Here is a 22,735-nt window from a genome sequence, read left to right on the forward strand (position 1 = left end):
AATTGGGTACATGTCATACACATAACGAAAATTAAATATGTTCATATATATAATTAAAATTCAAGGTTTACATCCTTAACTCAACAAAATAAAACTTAAAAACCAACTACGGGGGAGTTGATTACAAAACACAACTCTCTCCAAAAATAACGCCAACGTCATTACGTCGGCTCGGCGGCTCCTCACCAGAATCTTACTCCCTACACCCTGCCACTGTCATTCTGCTCTCACGAACAAGGTTCGTGATCATCACAGGTATCAACCACACGATACAAAATTGCAAGGGTGAGTTTATTATAAAAGAACCAATACCAATTCCAAATAACCACGATTAGCAAGGAACATATGCAAACATGATAAGCATACACAACAATCATTATTCAACACTCATATCCAACAAATATTCATCATTCACATCCAACATTTACTCATCATCCATCCATGGACCCAATCAAGACTGCACAAAATGATGCATGCACCTGACTCAACACTCAGATGCAATGTGGTACGTACCAACAACAACCAAATCTCAAGAAATAGCCTAAGCGTGTCCACACGACACTCTCACTTAGGGAATTGTGCTGAGTTTGTCGAGACCACCCGGTTGTGCACGTAACAGCCCCCCTCCCATAGGTGATCAGCCTGGGAGCCCAAAGGTGTTCCCTACCAGGTGACAGCCCCCTAGTACAAAGTACACTTGGCCACAGTTACTCTATTTCCTGTGTCGTATGAGCTATGATCACGGCCAAAAGTAAGTGCCAAAGACCATGGACCAATTAAAGCGCCTAAGCATCCCCTCAGGAATGTTTAGATTCTCTAACCACGCTAGTTACCCACGTCTGGGCCATCCGACAAGGTCAATGCACTCTACCCCCTATGACATACACTTCATACGACGTATGATCGTGGCCAAAAGCTAGTGCCAAAGACCCTGGAAGGTCAGTGCACAGTGCCCCCCACGATCATACACAACATCCAACGTATGAACGTGGCCAAAAGCTAGTACCAAAGACCCTGAAAGGTCAGTGCACAGTGCCCCCCACGAACATACACAACATGCACATGCCAATGCATTTCCAACATCAATCAACAAATCATATTTCCATGTCATTCACAACATAAATATCATCTCATCTCAATGACGTTATCAATAACAACAACAACCTCATTTCATATTCACATATTCATCAATAATAACAATTCATGTTACATGGTCTTTACTAACAACATCATCTCAAATCAATATCATCATAATTATCATTATCATCACATATCAATTAAAATCCTCAATAGCAACATCAACAACAATTCAAACAAACACAACAATATCATTTCCACACGCACGGTCTTCAAACAACCAAAACAATATCATTCATCACAATACATATATATATCGCATCCCATTAGTTAAAACGTAATTTTCTTTGAACAAAAATCAGCATGCAACAGGGACAGGCAGATATCCTCATAGCTAGGTTCCCTGACCCTAACTATGGTGTTAAAATAGTAAATTTTATAATAAACTCCCCTTACCTATCGTGTGCTACCCCGCGGATTCCTCGTCGCGTCACTTGAAGATTCCTTTTTGTCCTTGCTCGTCGATTCCACACAAGCCTCTACCATGCCAAAACGAAGGAGACTTAGTATGGATTTCAGAAAACAAAGCTAGTAACAATGCTTTGGGTCAAACACCCACATCACTACATGAAAGAGCTGAGAGCATTTCAGGTTTTACAAAGGAACGTCATTTGGAAATTCCGACCACGCCAATGTGACCGGGGTTCAGTGTAGGTTACGAAAATAACATGCATTTCATGAAAGGATAACGTTTACAAAGTCTCTTTCTCTAAGGTTTTTCAAAGGAAGCATAAGACATGCAATGGCGGTTCCAAAGTCAGAAAAGATGCAAAGACAATATGAAAATAACAAGAAACAAGCATAGAACCATCGTTACCTCGAAAGAAAACGAAAGGTCAGATTAGGGTTTTCGTTCTCTACCGGAACCGCAAGCCAAGTTGGAAGATTCCGCTTCGGTTAAAGGGTTCCTCTCGGTGTGGGTTTTCAATGGAGAAAAATGATGGTTTGTGGTGGCTAATGGTGGCTGTGGGTGATGGGGAAAGTTCTTGTAACTTTAGAAATGACTTTGGAAGAAAGAAAGAAGAAGAAATGACGTTTTTCCTAAGCTACACGAAAGCAAAGGCTGAAATGCTTAAATAAGAGATGCTCTCGGGAAGGGAAGCTTCTAGCACACTCCAGACATCTTCTCAAAGATCCCAACGGTCAGATCATGGAAAATTGTCTTGTGAAGTTGCAAACCAAATTTCGAGAAGATCCAACGGTTAACGAAGGCTGGGCATCGTTTTTACCGAGGCAGCTTCATGTAGTTTTCTCTAGAAGCTTCATTAAGAGGCTTCTAGCACACTCCATATATCTTCTCAAAGATCCCAACGGTCAGATCATGGACAAGTGTCTTGTAAAGTTGCAAACCCAATTTCGAGAAGATCCAACGGTTAACGAAGGCTGGACAGCGTTTTTACCAAGGCAGCTTCATGTAGTTTTCTCTAGAAGCTTCATTAAGAGGCTTCCTCCAGAAGCTTCCTCGTGGCTTCTTTGCGAAGCTTTCTCAAGTGGATTCTTTGAGAAGTTAGATCCTTATCTATCCACACCCTTCTATTAACTAAATTAACTTCCTTAAAAATAATTACGGATGAAAATAACGCAACAAATAATCAAACATCAAACATAATTACGAATAATATATATATATATATATATATATATATATATATATATATATATATATATATATATATATCAGGGTGTTACAATCATAGCTCATACGACACAGGAAATAGAGTAACTGTGGCCAAGTGTACTTTGTACTAGGGGGCTGTCACCTGGTAGGGAACACCTTTGGGCTCCCAGGCTGATCACCTATGGGAGGGGGGCTGTTACGTGCACAACTGGGTGGTCTCTGTAGATGCAATTGGCTTTGATGTTTTGATGATGATCATGATGATGTGTTGCAATTGATGCAAATGGGCTTTTCAAGATTAAAATTCAAGACAATACTTCAAGATTACAAGGCACAACATCAAGATGATCACTAGAATATTAGGAAGGGAATTCCTAATTGAATTAGCAAAGGTTTGGCCAAGTGATTTAAAATAAAAAGTGTTTTTCAAAGGTTTTACTCTCTGGTAATCGATTACCAGAGGATGTAATCGATTACCAGTGGCCAAATACGTTTTATAACAGCTATAAAAATTTGAATTCGAAATTTTAGACTGTGTAATCGATTACACAATTTTGGTAATCGATTACCAGCAGTTAGTAAACGTTTTAATTCAAATTTTAAAAGCTGTAATCGATTACACAATTACTGTAATCGATTACCAGACAGGAATTTCAGAAAAATAATTTCAAGAGTCACAACTTTTCAAAGGCTTTACTCATGACCACCAATGGTCTATATATATGTGACTTAAACACGAAATTGCTCAGAGATTTTCAGTACAACAAAGTGTTTATCCTCTCAAAGAGCAAATTCATTTTATCCTCTTAAGAATTCCTTGGCCAATTCAATTGCAATTCATTAAGGAATTAATTGAGTGCTCAATCTGTAAAATCCATCTCTTTCTAGAGAGATTTGTTTCTCTTCTTCTTCTCATTCTCTAAGGGATTAAGAGACTGTGAGTCTCTTGTTGTAAAGGATCTCTAAACACAAAGGAAGGATTGTCCTTGTGTGTTTAGATCTTGTAAAAGGAATTTACAAGATAGTGGAACTCTCAAGCGGGTTGCTTGGGGACTGGACGTAGGCACAAGGGTGTGGCCGAACCAGTATAAAACTGAGTTTGCATTTTCTCTTCCCTTAATCTCCTTTATTTATTATTGCTTTATATTCATATTCAAGTTGCTTCGTTTGAATTAATATTTAAGAAGATTGTCATTAAGGGAATTCATAACTTGAGTAAAAAGTGAAATAGATTTTTAATTAGGGGAAACAGTTTGGAATATCTTAATTCAACCCCCCCTTCTTAAGATATCTGAGGCCACTTGTCTAACAAGTGGTATCAGAGCTTCATTCTTGTACAAAGTTTAGAAGCTTCAAGAAAAAGATGGCCTCAACAAATTCCTTATTTCCAGAAGGGAATTCTATCAATAGACCTCCAATCTTTAATGGAGAGGGTTACCACTACTGGAAAACCCGAATGCAAATTTTTATCGAGGCAATAGATCTAAATATCTGGGAAGCCATTGAAATAGGGCCTTATATACCCACCACAGTAGAAAGAGTTTCAATAGATGGTAGTTCATCAAGTGAAAGCATAACCATAGAAAAACCTAGAGATAGATGGTCTGAAGAGGATAGAAAACGAGTACAATACAACCTAAAAGCCAAAAACATAATAACATCTGCCCTAGGAATGGATGAATATTTCAGAGTTTCAAATTGCAAGAGTGCTAAGGAAATGTGGGACACTCTTCGATTAACACATGAAGGAACTACAGATGTTAAAAGATCTAGGATAAATGCACTAACTCATGAGTATGAATTATTTAGAATGAATACAAATGAAAATATTCAGAGTATGCAAAAGAGATTTACACATATAGTAAATCATCTAGCAGCCTTAGGCAAAGAATTTCAAAATGAAGATCTTATAAACAAGGTGCTAAGATGTTTAAGTAGAGAATGGCAACCCAAAGTAACGGCTATTTCTGAATCAAGAGATTTGTCTAACATGTCTCTTGCCACTTTATTTGGTAAGTTGCAGGAACACGAGATGGAACTATTGAGATTGCACCAAAATGAAGAAAATGACAAGAAAAAGAAAGGAATTGCTCTTAAAGCATCATCCTCAATTCAAGAAGAAAGTGATCAGGATAATGATGCAGATGATGATGATGATCTAAGTTTCTTTGTAAAAAGGTTCAACAAATTTCTTAAAGTAAGAGGAAATCAGAGGCGACCAAATTTTAAATAAAAAAGAAGGACAGAAAATTCATCCTCTACTCTAAAATGCTTTGAATGCAATCAACCTGGACATCTGAGGGTTGATTGTCCCATCTTCAAGAAAAAGATGGAAAAATCTGAAAAGAAAAATCATAGTGAGAAGAAACTAAAGAAAGCATACATCACATGGGATGAAAATGATTTGGAATCCTCTGATGATTCTGAAAATGAAGAGATAAATCTTTGCCTTATGGCAAAAAGTTATGAAAGTGATGAAGAGGTAACATCTTCAAACAACTTATCTATTTCTTTTGATGAATTGCAGGATGCATTTGCTGATTTGCATAAAGAATCAATTAAACTTGCAAAATTAGTTTCATCATCAAAGAAAACAATTTCAAATTTAGAAAATGAAATTTCAAAATTAAACAAAGAATTAGATCTTCTTAGAAATGAGGTTTCAATCTCTAAAACAAATGAAAAAGTTAATATCTCCACTATTAATGACAAGAAAATAACAGATTCTTGTAGCTGTTGTGATAAATATGTAAAAGAAATTAAAGAGTTAAAAAATTCACTTGCAAAATTTTCATATAGTAGAAATAATTTAGATGTTATATTAAGTAAACAAAGATATGTGTCAAATAAAAATGGACTAGGGTATAAATCTGAAAAACTACAAAAGGTTCATAAAAACTTTTCCACTTCCACACAAAAATGCAATTCTAATTCTATCACTTGTTTTTACTGTGGAAGAAGAGGACATGGCATATCAACTTGCTACTTCAAGAAAAATTACAGTAATATTAAAATGATATGGGTCCCAAAAGGATCCTCAGTTTATACTAACATGCAAGGACCCAATAAAATTTGGGTACCTAAGTCAAAAACTTGATTATGCAGGTATCTTTGAGAAAGAAGTGGTACATAGATAGCGGATGTTCAAAACATATGACTGGAGATGCATCAAATTTTACACACATATCTCCAAAGAAAAGCGGGCATGTAACATATGGTGACAACAACAAAGGTAGAATTCTTGGAGTGGGTAAAATAGGTACAAATTCTTCAAACTCCATTGAAAATGTTCTACTTGTTGAAGGCCTTAAGCATAGCCTGCTTAGCGTTAGTCAACTATGTGACAAAGGCTATCTAGTATCATTTGATTCTCAGAAATGTCTTATAGAACATAAGCATGACATTAATATAAAGCATGTAGGACATAGAGTCAATAATGTTTACATGATAGACTTAAGCATAAAACAAGAAAACAATCATTGCTTTCTTAGTAAAGATGATGATCCATGGTTATGGCATAAAAGAATTGCTCACATAAACATGGATCACTTAAATAAATTAATTTCAAAAGATTTAGTAGTTGGTTTGCCTAAATTGAAATTTGAAAAAGATAAATTATGCGATGCATGTCAAAAGGGCAAACAAACAAGAGTCTCATTCAAATCTAAAAATGTTGTTTCAACCACTCAACCATTACAGTTATTGCATATGGATCTATTTGGTCCATCTAGAACCATGAGTTTTGGAGGAAATTACTATGCTTTAGTTATAGTTGATGATTTCTCTAGATATACTTGGACATTATTTATTACACATAAAAGTGATTCATTCCATGCATTTAGGAAACTTGCTAAAGTCATACAAAACAAGAAAAATCTCAAGATTGCATCCATTAGAAGTGATCATGGGGGTGAATTTGAAAATAAAGATTTTGAATTATTTTGTGATGAACATGGTATTGAACATAATTTTTCTGCACCAAGAACTCCTCAACAAAATGGAGTTGTTGAGAGGAAAAATAGGTCATTGGAAGAAATTGCAAGAACTTTATTAAATGATACTTCTCTTCCAAAGTATTTTTGGGCTGAAGCTGTCAATACTGCATGTTACATCATGAATAGAGCCTTGATAAGACCTATTTTAAAGAAAACCCCATATGAGTTATTTAACGGTAGAAAACCTAATATTTCTCATCTACATGTTTTTGGGTGCAAGTGCTTTGTACTTAATAATGGTAAAGATAATCTAGGAAAATTCGATGCAAAATCTGATGAAGGCATTTTTCTTGGATATTCTTTACAAAGCAAAGCATATAGAATATATAATAAGAGAACTATGAATATAGAGGAATCCATTCATGTTACCTTTGATGAATCTAATGCTATATTGTCAACAAAGAATATGCTAGATGACATTGCAGATTCTTTAGAACATATGAACATTCATGAACAAGATTCCAAAGGAAATGACAAAGGAAACAATGAAGATCCTCCAGAAGAAGGCAAATCCAATGATGTACTCCCAAGAGAATGGAAAACTTCAAGAGATCATCCCCTCGATAACATTATTGGTGATATCTCAAAAGGGGTAACAACTAGACATTCTCTTAAAGATTTATGCAATAATATGGCTTTTGTATCTATGATTGAACCTAAAAATATAAAAGAAGCCATAGTAGATGATAATTGGATCATTGCCATGCAAGAAGAACTAAACCAATTTGAAAGAAACAATGTATGGAAATTAGTAGAAAAACCTGAAAATTATCCTGTCATTGGAACAAAATGGGTTTTTAGAAATAAATTAGATGAACATGGTATAATTATTAGAAATAAAGCCAGGTTAGTAGCAAAAGGGTATAATCAAGAAGAGGGGATAGACTATGAAGAAACATATGCTCCTGTTGCAAGATTAGAAGCCATTAGAATGCTTTTGGCATATGCATCCATAATGAACTTTAAACTTTATCAAATGGATGTTAAGAGTGCCTTTCTAAATGGCTTAATTCAAGAAGAGGTATATGTTGAACAACCCCCTGGTTTTGAAATTTCTGATAAACCAAACCATGTTTATAAATTACAAAAGGCTCTTTATGGTTTGAAACAAGCCCCTAGGGCATGGTATGAACGATTAAGTAATTTTCTTCTTGAAAAAGAATTCTCCAGAGGTAAAGTGGATACCACATTATTCATAAAGAGAAGGCATAATGATATTTTGTTGGTTCAAATATATGTTGATGATATAATTTTTGGATCCACTAATGATTCATTGTGCAAGGAGTTTTCCCTTGATATGCAAAGTGAATTTGAAATGTCAATGATGGGAGAACTAAAGTACTTTCTGGGATTACAAATCAAGCAAACTCAAGAAGGTATATTCATCAATCAATCCAAATACTGCAAGGAATTGATCAAAAGATTTGGGATGGATAGTGCAAAACACATGTCTACACCGATGAGCACTAATTGTTACTTAGATAAAGATGAATCTGGTCAGTCTATAGACATAAAACAATATCGAGGTATGATCGGATCTCTTCTTTATTTATCTGCTAGTAGACCTGATATTATGTTTAGTGTATGCATGTGTGCTAGGTTTCAATCCAACCCCAAACAATCACATCTAAGTGCAGTAAAGAGAATCATGAGATATCTATTAGGAACAATCAATTTAGGATTATGGTATCCTAAGAATTCAACATGTAACTTAATAGGATATTCTGATTCTGATTTTGCCGGATCTAAAACTGATAGAAAAAGTACAAGTGGAACTTGTCAATTTATTGGATCGGCTCTTGTCTCATGGCATAGTAAGAAACAAAACAGTGTTGCTTTATCTACTGCTGAAGCGGAGTATATCTCTGCCGGTAGTTGTTGTGCACAAATTTTATGGATGAAGCAACAATTATCTGACTATGGCATCATTCTTGATCGCGTACCTATTAAGTGTGATAATACTAGTGCCATAAATCTATCCAAAAACCCAGTTCAACATTCAAGAACTAAACATATAGAGATTAGACACCACTTTCTTAGAGATCATGTCTTAAAGGGAGATTGTGTTTTAGAATTTGTTGATACTAAGAATCAACTTGCTGATATTTTCACTAAACCTCTCCCCAAGGAAGTGTTTTTCTCTATTAGAAGAGAATTAGGTCTCTTAGATGTAAGAGATTTAGAAAAATAGGAATTGATTGGTTGATTGATTGGTTGATTGATTGATTGATTTACTTTTTACCTTTTGATTGTAGATTATTTTGTTTGATCTTGTTTGAATTCTTGTTTTTTTTATGATAGAATTTATGATTTCTTGTGTATATAGTAATTGAATGATTGAATTTAGTGTATTAGTAGTGAAAATTAGTCATATAGGATGTATTTGAGCCTAAATATAGATATTCTCTTAGAAACTAGCCTAGGATAGGCTCTGGTAATCGATTACCATCCAGTGTAATCGATTACACATGAACAGGCAGCCTGTAATCGATTACAACATCCTGTAATCGATTACCAGAAGGCTTATTGAGCCTGTAATCGATTACCAATACCTGTAATCGATTACAATGCGTCATCTTCTATAAATACTCACGAAATCAGAGCTGATGCGCAGCCAAAGCTTCCTCCACGCTTTCCTCCATACCTAGAACTTCAAACCTTCGATTCTCACTCGATTCTTCACCAAATCACGTCCCGTAAAGCCCAATCTTCCTCTTTTTCACTCCTCTTTCACTTCCACCGATCAAAATCCAGAAAAACTTCATCAAATGGCAGAGCCATCAAAGAAGAGAAAGGGATCATCCTCCACCGCTACCGCTGCTGCCCATCGCCGTCACGGCCCATCCAGAGCACCCACAGCACCTATTCCTCCTTCTTTGTCATCTCCAAGATCATCAACATTGTTTTCATCCGATGATCAACGTCTACGGTACCTTTCTCAGTTTTCTTCTAGAATAATCTTAGACCCTAAGTACCTAGACGTAGAGTTCTTTAATGATGAAACGTTTGATTGCTATCAAGTGTTTCAAAATTCTGGTCTTGTTGATTTCATGTCATTTAAATTGCCATATTATCCTGAACTTGTAAAAGTCTTCTACTGCAATTTAAAAATTCAGGATGGTATTATTATGTCTGAGGTGCATGGTACTTCTATGGTCATTGATCAGTCACTTTTCTTTTCTTTGACTCATTTACCCAGTCAAGGTGCACCTTTTGAGGGCACCATTGTTGATGACTGGAAATTCGATTATTCGAGTCATGATGCTTGTCGCATGGTCTGCAATGATCAAGCTGACATAACCGGTAGATTGTTGGCCGGGTCATTAACTTTTGATAATCGCATCATGCATTATATCATTGTTAGAATTTTGCTTCCTCGGTCTTCAAATTTAGCACAAGCCTCTGAGGAGGATTTGATTCTTATGTGGGCTTTTCTAACCGGTCGTCAGATCGACTGGGCCCATTTGGTTCGGTACCGAATGCATAAGGCATTACGGGCCAATGCACCTCTTCCTTATCCACATTTGATTACTCTGTTTTTGCGTCATTTTCAAATTCCGCTTGATGATGAACCCTTTGTTCAAGTCAAGCGTTCCTTTGCAATTGGTGCTGGAGCAGTGACCTCCTTTGGGTATCGTAAAGATCGGAATGGACAATGGCTGAAGAAGGATGCACTCCCTCCTCAAGATGAACGTACTCCTTCACCGCCTCCTCAACGTGAAGATTCCGCACTCATGAATGAAGTCCTCTCCGAATTACGGGGTCTTCGTTCGTATGTTGGTGACCGCTTTGACTCGTTAGATTCACGCTTTGCCGGTATGGACATTCGTCTTACACAGCTTGAAGAGGATGTCGGATACATTCGTCAGAGTTTCGATCTTCCACCACCTCCTCCGTCTTCTTAGCTTTTAGATTCTGATTATTTATCTTTTATAAGCCGTGTATTTTGGCTTTTAGTTTCTTAGAATTTACATTATTATGCTAAGTACTTTGCTTATTTATCTTGTGTTTTTAAAATTTCAGTCTTGGATATTTTGTGGTTGTTGACATTTTATGTTATTTGAATTCTGGTTTGATTATTTCTTGATTATGAGTTTGACTTATTGTATTTAATACTCTGATACTTATATCTTGCTACTCCATTGTTATAACTATGTTGATTTCCGAGTTCTTTGGCTTTTTGATGTTGCCAAAGGGGGAGAAAAAGGTTGTAGCAAAAGCTTAAGAAAAAGCTTAACAAACTTAGAAATCAAGTGATCATGTATTCCGAAATATAGGGGGAGAAAACGAATGCACATTTTATCTATATACAATTGTTTGTTGCTTGCTTGAATCTTGATTTCAGGTATTGTATTGTCATCATAAAAAAGGGGGAGATTGTAGATGCAATTGGCTTTGATGTTTTGATGATGATCATGATGATGTGTTGCAATTGATGCAAATGGGCTTTTCAAGATTAAAATTCAAGACAATACTTCAAGATTACAAGGCACAACATCAAGATGATCACTAGAATATTAGGAAGGGAATTCCTAATTGAATTAGCAAAGGTTTGGCCAAGTGATTTAAAATAAAAAGTGTTTTTCAAAGGTTTTACTCTCTGGTAATCGATTACCAGAGGATGTAATCGATTACCAGTGGCCAAATACGTTTTATAACAGCTATAAAAATTTGAATTCGAAATTTTAGACTGTGTAATCGATTACACAATTTTGGTAATCGATTACCAGCAGTTAGTAAACGTTTTAATTCAAATTTTAAAAGCTGTAATCGATTACACAATTACTGTAATCGATTACCAGACAGGAATTTCAGAAAAATAATTTCAAGAGTCACAACTTTTCAAAGGCTTTACTCATGACCACCAATGGTCTATATATATGTGACTTAAACACGAAATTGCTCAGAGATTTTCAGTACAACAAAGTGTTTATCCTCTCAAAGAGCAAATTCATTTTATCCTCTTAAGAATTCCTTGGCCAATTCAATTGCAATTCATTAAGGAATTAATTGAGTGCTCAATCTGTAAAATCCATCTCTTTCTAGAGAGATTTGTTTCTCTTCTTCTTCTCATTCTCTAAGGGATTAAGAGACTGTGAGTCTCTTGTTGTAAAGGATCTCTAAACACAAAGGAAGGATTGTCCTTGTGTGTTTAGATCTTGTAAAAGGAATTTACAAGTTAGTGGAACTCTCAAGCGGGTTGCTTGGGGACTGGACGTAGGCACAAGGGTGTGGCCGAACCAGTATAAAACTGAGTTTGCATTTTCTCTTCCCTTAATCTCCTTTATTTATTATTGCTTTATATTCATATTCAAGTTGCTTCGTTTGAATTAATATTTAAGAAGATTGTCATTAAGGGAATTCATAACTTGAGTAAAAAGTGAAATAGATTTTTAATTAGGGGAAACAGTTTGGAATATCTTAATTCAACCCCCCCTTCTTAAGATATCTGAGGCCACTTGTCTAACAGTCTCGACAAACTCAGCACAGTTCCCTAAGTGAGAGTGTCGTGTGGACACGCTTTGGCTATTTCTTGAGATTTGGTTGTTGTTGGTACGTACCACATTGCATCTGAGTCTTGAGTCAGGTGCATGCATCATTCTGTGCAGTCTTGATTGGGTCCATGGATGGATGATGAATATTTGTTGGATATGAGTGTTGAATAATGATTGTTGTGTATGCTCATCATGTTTGCCTATGTTCTTTGCTAATTGTGGTTATTTGGAATTGGTATTGGTTCTTTTATAATAAACTCACCCTTGCAATTTTGTATCGTGTGGTTGATACCTGTGATGATCACGAACCTTGTTCGTGGGAGCAGAATGACAGTGGCAGGATGTAGGGAGTAAGATTCTGGTGAGGAGCCGCCGAGCCGACGTGATGACGTTGGCGTTATTTTGGGAGAGAGTTGTGTTTTGTAATCAACTCCTCCGTAGTTGGTTTTTAAGTTTTATTTTGTTGAGTTAAAGATGTAAAATTGGAATTTTAATTATATATATGAACATATTTAATTTTCGTTATGTGTATGACATGTACCGAATTATTGTTTATATGTAATTATGCATATTCACTTAAGTAATGGTGTGTTGTTGGATGAATTTATGTTGTGACAAAATCACTTCTATTTTCATAATAAAAAATTAAGGGAGTTCTTTTTATAAAAATTGAAATTATCGAATATTAGAGTGTGGATACCGTAGCGACGAGGCGGGTCGTTACATTTAGTGGTATCAGAGCAGGTCGAACCTTTCGGCCAGTGAGTTGTGAGTCTGCTATGTTTTTCTGTGCATTCTCTGGTTGTTTTGTTGAATGCTTGGTGTTGGTTGTTTGCTGATGTTTGATGTTCGTTGTTTGCTATTAGCACTTACTCACTAGTTATGTTTTAATGAGCTATAGTGATTTGATTTTTGTAGTCATATTGAATTTGTCTTTTTGATGTCTGCTATACCATGAATTTCAATGCCGGGTCATGGATTATCAGACTGGCCACCTGTATAATTTATGAAGGGCAATGGAATGATATGGCAAGCGATCAGAAAATGAAAATGATGGAAAGTGGGTGTTAATGTCTTGAGTCATCATCTCTCAAGAGTAACTGAGTAGGAATTTTTGATGGTTGTGATTGTTGTGTGGTTCTTTGTTTCTGTGTAGGAAAACTTATGCTTTCTGTGCTTTCTTTAAATAAAGATCTAGTGGTTCTATGTTAACTTCTTATGTGTGTTTTAATTGTTCTGTGGAAATTTCTGGTAGAACATTCTTAATTGATTTAATTTGTTTGTCTTTGAGTCAGATTGATGTTATTCTTGGTATGGACTGGTTATCTTCCAACCATGTCTTGTTGAACTGTTTTGATAAAAGTGTGGTGTTTGATGATTCTGGAGTGAGTAAGGATATGATGTTTATCTCTGCCAACCAAGTTGTGACATCTTTAAAGGAAGATGCTCAAGTATACATGATCTTGTCTAGCCTAGAAGTAGAGACAAAGGTTTCTATGTGTGACCTCCCTATTGTTAGAGAGTTTCCTAAAGTGTTTTCTGAGGATATATCCAGTCTGCCACCTGAGAGAGAGATAGAGTTTTCCATAGACTTAGTGCCTGGTACTGGACCCATATCCATAGCTCCTTATAGGACGTCTCCTATAGAGTTAGCTGAGCTTAAGAAACAGTTAGAGGAGTTGTTGGATAAGCAGTTTGTTAGGCCTAGTGTATCTCTGTGGGGAGCCCTAGTGTTGCTAGTGAAGAAGAAAGATGGAACCATGAGGTTGTGTGTGGATTACCGCCAGTTGAATAAGGTAACAATTAAGAATAAGTACCCTTTGCCTAGAATAGATGACCTTATGGACCAACTGGTAGGAGCTTGTGTGTTTAGTAAGATAGACCTTAGGTCAGGTTATCATCAGATCCGAGTGAAGTCTGAGGATATACCAAAGACTGCTTTTAGGACCCGTTACGGTCACTATGAGTATCTAGTCATGCCCTTTGGTGTGAATAATGCTCCATGAGTGTTTATGGACTACATGAATAAAGTTTTTCACCCTTACCTTGATAGTTTTGTGGTAGTATTTATAGATGATATTTTGGTATACTCCAAGACTAGAGAGGAACATGAAGAACATTTGAGGATTGTGTTGCATACCCTTAAGGACCAACAACTCTATGCTAAGTTGTCCAAGTGTGAGTTCTGGTTAGAGAAAGTTACTTTCCTAGGGCATGTGATATCTCAAGGGGGTATAGCTGTGGATCCCTCTAAGATAGAAGTTGTTCTTAAGTGGGAAAGTCCTAAGTCTATTTTTGAGATTAAGAGTTTTCTAGGCTTAGCAGGATACTACCGGAGATTCATAGAAGGTTTTTCCCAAGTTGGCTCTACCTTTAACTAAACGGACTCGTAAAGGTCAAGCTTTTGTGTGGGATACCCAATGTGAGCATAGTTTCCATACCCTTAAGGAAAGATTGACGACCGCTCCAGTGCTAGTTTTGCCTAACCTGGGGGAACCCTTTGAGGTGTATTGTGATGCATCAAAGATGGGTTTAGGCGGAGTGTTGATGAAAAATGGCCAAGTGGTGGCCTATGCTTCTAGACAACTTAAGACTCATGAGAGGAATTATCCCACCCATGATCTAGAGTTGGCTGCTGTAGTTTTTGCCTTTAAGATTTGGAGACATTATCTGTTTGGCTCTAAGTTCGAGGTGTTTAGTGATCATAAGAGCCTTAAATACTTGTTTAGTCAGAAGGAGCTGAACATGAGAGAAAGGAGATGGTTAGAGTTTCTTAAGGATTATGATTTTGAGCTTAGTTACCATCCCGGTAAAGCCAATGTAGTGGCTGATGCCTTGAGTAGGAAATCTCTACATATGTCTTCCTTGATGGTTAGAGAGATGGATCTCCTGGAACAATTTAGAGATCTTAGTTTTGCATATGAGGTTACTCCTAATAGTGTAAGATTAGGAACTTTGAGGATCACTAGTGAGTTACTAGGTGATATCAGGGAAGGTCAGAAGATCGACCCTTTTCTAAGGACTCAGTTAGAGGCTATAGAGTCAGGAAGTGACAGTAGTTTCAATGTTGGATCAGATGGAGTTTTGAGACTCCAATATAGGATTTGGTTCCCAATGTGCCTGAACTTAGGAAGATGATCTTAGAGGAAGGACATAGGAGTAATTTGAGCATCCATCCTGGTGCTACCAAGATGTATCATGATTTAAAGACGATGTTTTGGTGGCCCAACATGAAGAGAGAGGTTAGTGAGTTTGTGTATGCATGCCTAGTCTGTCAGAAGGCTAAGATAGAACATCAGAGACCTTCAGGGAAGTTACAACCCTTAGAGATACCCCAGTGGAAGTGGGACAGTATTTCCATGGATTTTGTGGTAGGATTACCTAGAACCCCTAGAGGTTTAGTTTCTATATGGGTTATTGTTGACAGATTGACTAAGTCTGCTCACTTCATTCCCATTAATATAAGATTTTCCTTGGAAAAGTTGACTACCTTGTATATAAGTGAGGTTGTCAGGTTACATGGTGTGCCATCTAGCATAGTATTTGATAGAGATCCTAGATTTACCTCTAGGTTTTGGGAGAGCTTGAACAGAGCGTTGGGAACCAAGCTTAGACTGAGTTCATCCTACCATCCTCAGACTGATGGCCAAACTGAACAGACCATTCAGTCGTTGGAGGACCTTTTAAGAGCATGTGTCTTAGAGCAGAAGGGAAGCTGGGAGAGTTTTCTTCCATTGATAGAGTTCACTTATAACAACAGTTTTCATTCTACCATTGGCATGGCTCCCTATGAAGCTTTGTATGGTAGAAGGTGTAGAACATCCCTATGTTGGTTAGAGCCCGGAGAAGGCCTCACCTTAGGACCAGAAGTGGTACAACAAACCACTGAGAAAATTAAGTTAATTCAGGAAAGGATGAGAACTGCTCAGAGTAGGCAGAAAAGTTATCATGATAAGAGGAGGAAAGATCTGGAATTCGAGGTTGGTGATCATGTATTCTTGAGAGTCACTCCATGGATTGGGGTTGGTCGAGCATTGAAATCCTGAAAACTCACACCTCGCTTTATTGGTCCTTTCCAAATTCTTAAGAAAGTTGGCCCTGTGGCATACCAAATTGCACTACCCCCATCTCTTTCTAATATTCACAATGTCTTTCATGTGTCTCAACTCCGTAAGTATATCCGTGATCCATCCCATGTGATTGAATTGGATGATGTACAAGCCAAGGAGAATTTGACATATGAAACATTGCCTTTGAGGATCGAGGATAGGTGAACAAAACACCTAAGAGGGAAAGAGATTCCGTTGGTCAAGGTGATCTGGGGAGGTGCATCAGGAGAAGATGCCACGTGGGAATTAGAAAGTCAGATGCGAGAAGCTCACCCATACTTGTTTGAGTAAGGTAAATTTCGAGGACGAAATTTCTAAAAGGGTGGGAGAGTTGTAACACCCTGATATATATATATATATATATATATATATATATATATATATATATATATATATATATCTATATATTATTAGTAATTATGTTTGATGTTTGATTATTTGTTGCGTTATTTTCATCCGTAATTATTTTTAAGGAAGTTAATTTAGTTAATAGAGGGGCATGGATAGATAAGGATCTAACTTCTCAAAGAAGCCTCTTGAGAAAGCTTCTCAAAGAAGCCACGAGGAAGCTTATGGAGGAAGCCTCTTAATGAAGCTTCTAGAGAAAGCTACATGAAGCTACCTCGGTAAAAACGCTTCCCAGCCGTTAACCTTGGATCTTCTCGAAATTTGGTCTGCAACTTTAAAAGACACTTATCCATGATCTGACCGTTGGGATCTTGGAGAAGATGTCTAGAGTGTGCTAGAAGCCTCTTAATGAAGCTTTTGGAGGAAGCCTCTTAATGAATCTTCTAGAGAAAACTACATGAAGCTGCCTCGGTAAAAACGCTGCCCAGCCTTCGTTAACCGTTGGATCTTCTCGAACTTTGGTTTGAAACTTCACAAGACAATTTTCCATGATCTGACCGTTGGGATCTTTGAGAATATGTCTGGAGTGTGCTAAAAGCTTCCGTTCCCGAGAGCATCTCTTATTTAAGCATTTCAGCCTTTGCTTTCGTGTAGCTTAGGAAAAACGTCATTTCTTCTTTTTTCTTTCTTCCAAAGACATTTCTAAAGTCCCAAGCACTTTCTCCATCACCCATAGGCACCATTAGCCACCACAAACCATCGTTGTTCTCCATTGAAACCCCACATCGAGAGGAACTCTTCAACCGAAGCGGAATCTTCCAACTTGGCTTGCGGTTCCGGTAGAGAACGAAAACCCTAATCTGACCTTTCGTTTTCTTTCGAGGTAACCATGGTTCTACGCTTGTTTCTTGTTAGTTTCATCTTATCTTTGCATCTTTTCTGACTTTGGAACCGCCATTGCATGTCTTATGCTTCCTTTGAAAAACCTTAGAGAAAGAGACTTTGTAAACGTTATCCTTTCATGAAATCATGTTATTTTCGTAACCTACACTGAACCCCGGTCACATTGGCGTGGTCGGAATTTCCAAATGACGTTCCTTTGTAAAACCCGAAATGCTCTCAGCTCTTTCATATAGTGATGTGGGTGTTTGACCCAGAGCACTGTTACTAGCTTTGTTTTCTGAAATCCATACTAAGTCTCCTTCGTTTTGGCATGGTAGAGGCTTGTGTGGAATCGACGAGCAAGGACAAAAAGGAATCTTCAAGTGACGCGACGAGGAATCCGCGGGGTAGCTCACAATAGGTAAGGGGAGTTTATTATAAAATTTACCGTTTTAACACCATAGTTAGGGTCAGGGAACCTAGCTATGAGGATATCTGCCTGTCCCTGTTGCATGCTGATTTTTCTTCAAAGAAAATTACGTTTTAACTAATGGGATGCGATATATATATGTATTGTGATGAATGATATTGTTTTAGTTGTTTGAAATGTGTTGTTTGAAGACCGTGCGTGTGGAAATGATATTGTTGTGTTTGTTTGAATTGTTGTTGATGTTGCTATTGAGGATTTTAATTGATATGTGATGATAATGATAATTATGATGATATTGATTTGAGATGACGTTGTTAATAAAGACCATGCCAACATGAATTGTTATTATTGATGAATATGTGAATATGAAATGAGGTTGTTGTTGTTGTTGATAACGTCATTGAGATGAGATGATATTTATGTTGTGAATGACATGGAAATATGATTTGTTGATTGATGTTGGAAATGCATTGTGTTAGTGCTTAGCTTTACTGAGTTTTAAAAGATTGGCTAAAATTTTGTTAAAACATAAGCACTTAGACAATGAAGGAAAGCTGGAGTTGCTGCACATGATGTCTAACATTATGTCAAGAAATCAGATCGGGCTGCACAATGCACAAGGCAAGATAAAATGTCAAATGAAGAATTGAAGCTGCAGGATCCACGATGTCGGATACAATGTCCAGGACATCCTGCCCGAAAATACTGGACACATAAATCTGTTATACCTTTAACAGATTAATGTGCAGTCAGCAACAGATTAGGCGATCTATCTTTAGGAACGAATTAAAAGATAATTAAAGTTCGAATTACAAACTTGAATAGTTCGTTCAGGGATTAAAGATTAAAGATAAAAACTAAAAGATCAAACTTTATCTTTTAGATCTTTAAGTGCAGATTTTTCAGGAGAATGATAGATCTTATCCAGCGCAAGTTGTTGCAGCCCAGATACGTACACTGCTATATAAACATGAAGGCTGCACGGGTTTTGCACCAAGTCCGAGATTGAAGAGTTATTTTGTGAGTTTTGGGACTTGAGTGTTTTGTGAGCCACCTTGATGTTACCCTAACATCAAGTGTTGGACCTGAGTGTGTAGAGTTGATCTCTATTGTTCAGAGAGCAATCTCTGGTGTGTCTTTGATTTGTTTGTAAACACGGGTGAGTGATTGAGAGGGAGTGAGAGGGGTTCTCATATCTAAGAGTGGCTCTTAGGTAGAAGTTGCATGGGTAGTGATTAGGTGAGAAGGTTGTATACAGTGGCTGTTAGATCTTCGAACTAATACTATTCTAGTGGATTTCCTCCCTGGCTTGGTAGCCCCCAGATGTAGGTGACATTGCACCGAACTGGGTTAACAATTCTCTTGTGTTATTTACTTGTTTAATCTGTTCATACTGTCATATATAATCTGCATGTTCTGAAGCGGGATGTCGTGACATCCTGTACGACATCTGTCCTCAGTATCAGAATTTCACATTGGCATGTGCATGTTGTGTATGTTCGTGGGGGGCACTGTGCACTGACCTTTCAGGGTCTTTGGCACTAGCTTTTGGCCACGTTCATACGTTGGATGTTGTGTATGATCATGGGGGGCACTGTGCACTGACCTTCCAGGGTCTTTGGCACTAGCTTTTGGCCACGATCATACGTCGTATGAAGTGTATGTCATAGGGGGTAGAGTGCATTGACCTTGTCGGATGGCCCAGACGTGGGTAACTAGCGTGGTTAGAGAATCTAAGCATTCCTGAGGGGATGCTTAGGCGCTTTAATTGGTCCATGGTCTTTGGCACTTACTTTTGGCCGTGATCATAGCTCATACGACACAGGAAATAGAGTAACTGTGGCCAAGTGTACTTTGTACTAGGGGGCTGTCACCTGGTAGGGAACACCTTTGGGCTCCCAGGCTGATCTCCTATGAGAGGGGGGCTATTACGTGTACAACTGGGTGGTCTCGACAAACTCAGCACAGTTCCCTAAGTAAGAGTGTCGTGTGGACACGCTTAGGCTATTTCCTGAGATTTGGTTGTTGTTGGTACGTACCACATTGCATCTGAGTGTTGAGTCAGGTGCATGCATTATTCTGTGCAGTCTTGATTGGGTCCATGGATGGATGATGAATATTTGTTGGATATAAGTGTTGAATAATGATTTTTGTGTATGCTCATCATGTTTTCCTATTTTCTTTGCTAATTGTGGTTATTTGGAATTGGTATTGGTTCTTTTATAATAAACTCACCCTTGCAATTTTGTATCGTGTGGTTGATACTTGTGATGATCACGAACCTTGTTTGTGGGAGCAGAATGACAGTGGCAGGGTGTAGGGAGTAAGATTCTGGTGAGGAGCCGCCGAGCCGACGTGATGACGTTGGCGTTATTTTGGGAGAGAGTTGTGTTTTGTAATCAACTCCTCCGTAGTTGGTTTTTAAATTTTATTTTGTTGAGTTAAAGATGTAAAATTGGAATTTTAATTATATATATGATCATATTTAATTTTCGTTATGTGTATGACATGTACCAAATTATTGTTTCTATGTAATTATGCATATTCACTTAAGTAATGGCGTGTTGTTGGATGAATTTATGTTGTGACAAAATCACTTCTATTTTCATAATAAAAAATTAAGGGAGTTCTTTTTATAAAAATTGAAATTATCGAATATTAGAGTGTGGATACCGTAGCGACGAGGCGGATCGTTAGAACAACAATGGAGGGAGACGGGTCAACGTTTTCCCAAATCTTTTGATTACGAATCTTCCAAATGCACCAAAGGATAGCCAATTGATTAGTCTCATGAGGCTGGAGTTGTTCAAGAAGGTTGAAGATGAGATCATTGAAGCTTTCGGTAGTTTCAAATCTATCTTGGATGACATCCCAAAGCTTTGCTAGTATCCATATTTGTTTGGCTTTCTCACATGTGCTAAAAGAGGCCATTCATTTTCATAAATGTATAAACAAAAAAAAACATTGAGGGTTACAATTTACTCTTTTTGAAAGGAGTCTTTTTCTAGTTGGCGGGCAACCTCTTAGGGATTTCCACATGAAATGTTTTAGTTTGTGAGGAATGTTCAAATTCCAAATTGAAGAGCAGTTCCCATTTGCTTTCAAATGCTCTGTGTCCAACATGGCTTCTATGATGTAGTGGTAAGCGACTTTGACGGTATATGAACCATTTTGAGAAAATTTCCAGATCAACCTATCATCAGAGGGATAATGAAAGGGATAGAACTAATAGCATGAATATCAGAAGGATTGAAAGTTGTTTCAATAAAGTCAGCTCGCCACTCATGATTTTGGTGATCAATGAAATCCCCAACAGTTAGAGACCCAAAGTCGTGGGGAGTAGGAGTTGTAATAGGAATTTTGTGATGATGAGTTTAACCAAGGTTGAGACCAAAGATTGATAGAAAAATCCATTACCAATACTCTATTTCATACCTTCCTTTACTATTACCCGTGAAGTGTAGATATTACACTGAACATAACTTGGATTGTGGTCTAAGTTGACCTCTGAAAATTCCCTTAGGAAAATATTTAGCTTTGAGCACATATGAAACCATAGTATCTTTGTTGGTCATTAATATCCATCCTTACTTCTCTAGCATAGCAAGATTTAAAGCATGAAGGTTTCTAAAACCCATACCTCCAAATTCCTTTTTCATTGTAAGTTTGTACCAATGAAGCCAATTGATACCCTTCCCAGGTTGAGTACCCGATCCCCATAAAAAAGAAATCATCATTTTTTGAAGCTTATCTTTAAGAGTGGATATGAGAAGAAAAACACTCATGTAGTAGAAGGGAATAGATTGAGCAACATATTTTTTTATCAAGAGTTGTTTACTAGCTTTTGAGAAGTTCTAGGAAGTCCAATGGTTCCAAAGTTTTTCCTCAATGTAGCCAAAGGCCTCCTTTTTCCTTCTACTAATGGTCTCATATACTCCCAATATAGATGAAATGAAGTGTCTAGAGCTGCAGTGAGCATTGGGGGCTGCAAAATACCCTTGACTTCCAAATCATTCAAAATCTAGATGGGGAGGGGGAAGGGGGGAGGGGGTTGAATAGATTCTTTTAAAATATTTACTAAATCATTCTTAACACTGATTAATAACACCCCTTTAAATCAATCAAAGTTTCTTCAAAAGATCTTTAGAAAAAAAACTTTTATGATGACCCTTTGAAATTAATTCCAATACCAAGATGATTACAAAACTCATAGTTATAGAAAATAAGAGAATCACACAAGAATTTATACTAGTTCAATCCAATCCAAACCTACATCCAATTTTGTTTTAAGTCATCTTTGAACATCCACTATATAGAGAACTCTAGTACAAATACTATGCACACATAATAGAAAAAAATCTTTCTCTTGAACCCTACAAGAAAAGATCCAAAATTGAAACCCTATCAATTCTCCAACATCCCTGGTAACTTTAACCAAGAACAATACTTTAAATGATTAAAAGATAAGGATCAAATACACCTGAAATGTGTAAATCTTTAATCTTCAATATTTCTTCACAAGTTGATTAATTCATGATTGCAAAATGAGTAACTCTTTGATCAACTTCAATCTTCATATTTTTTGCAGTGCTATTCTTTTTGAAGACTTTCTTGAAATGTTTTTCTCTAAAGCTGAACAAATCAAGAGTCTGTTAAAAAGAAAACACATAGGGGTATTTATAAGTTTTGACAATTAAAACATATCTAATCAATTATAAAAT

General features: G+C 37.0%; 1 protein-coding gene across 1 annotated transcript; it reads left to right on the forward strand.

Annotated features, from left to right (window-relative positions):
* Positions 1–4,169: 4,169 nt before the first annotated feature.
* LOC113001666 (uncharacterized) lies at positions 4,170–13,431 on the forward strand (the record flags this gene model as incomplete). Its single annotated transcript, XM_026128564.1, has 5 exons — positions 4,170–4,730; positions 5,885–7,129; positions 7,283–7,339; positions 7,661–8,920; positions 13,402–13,431. Coding segments are annotated over 5 exons (3,153 nt in total), but the record flags the coding sequence as incomplete, so codon positions are not given.
* Between the last annotated feature and the right edge of the window lie 9,304 nt (positions 13,432–22,735).

This window comes from Glycine max, chromosome 5 (genome assembly GCF_000004515.6).
Source record: "Glycine max cultivar Williams 82 chromosome 5, Glycine_max_v4.0, whole genome shotgun sequence".
Classification (NCBI taxonomy): domain Eukaryota; kingdom Viridiplantae; phylum Streptophyta; class Magnoliopsida; order Fabales; family Fabaceae; genus Glycine; species Glycine max.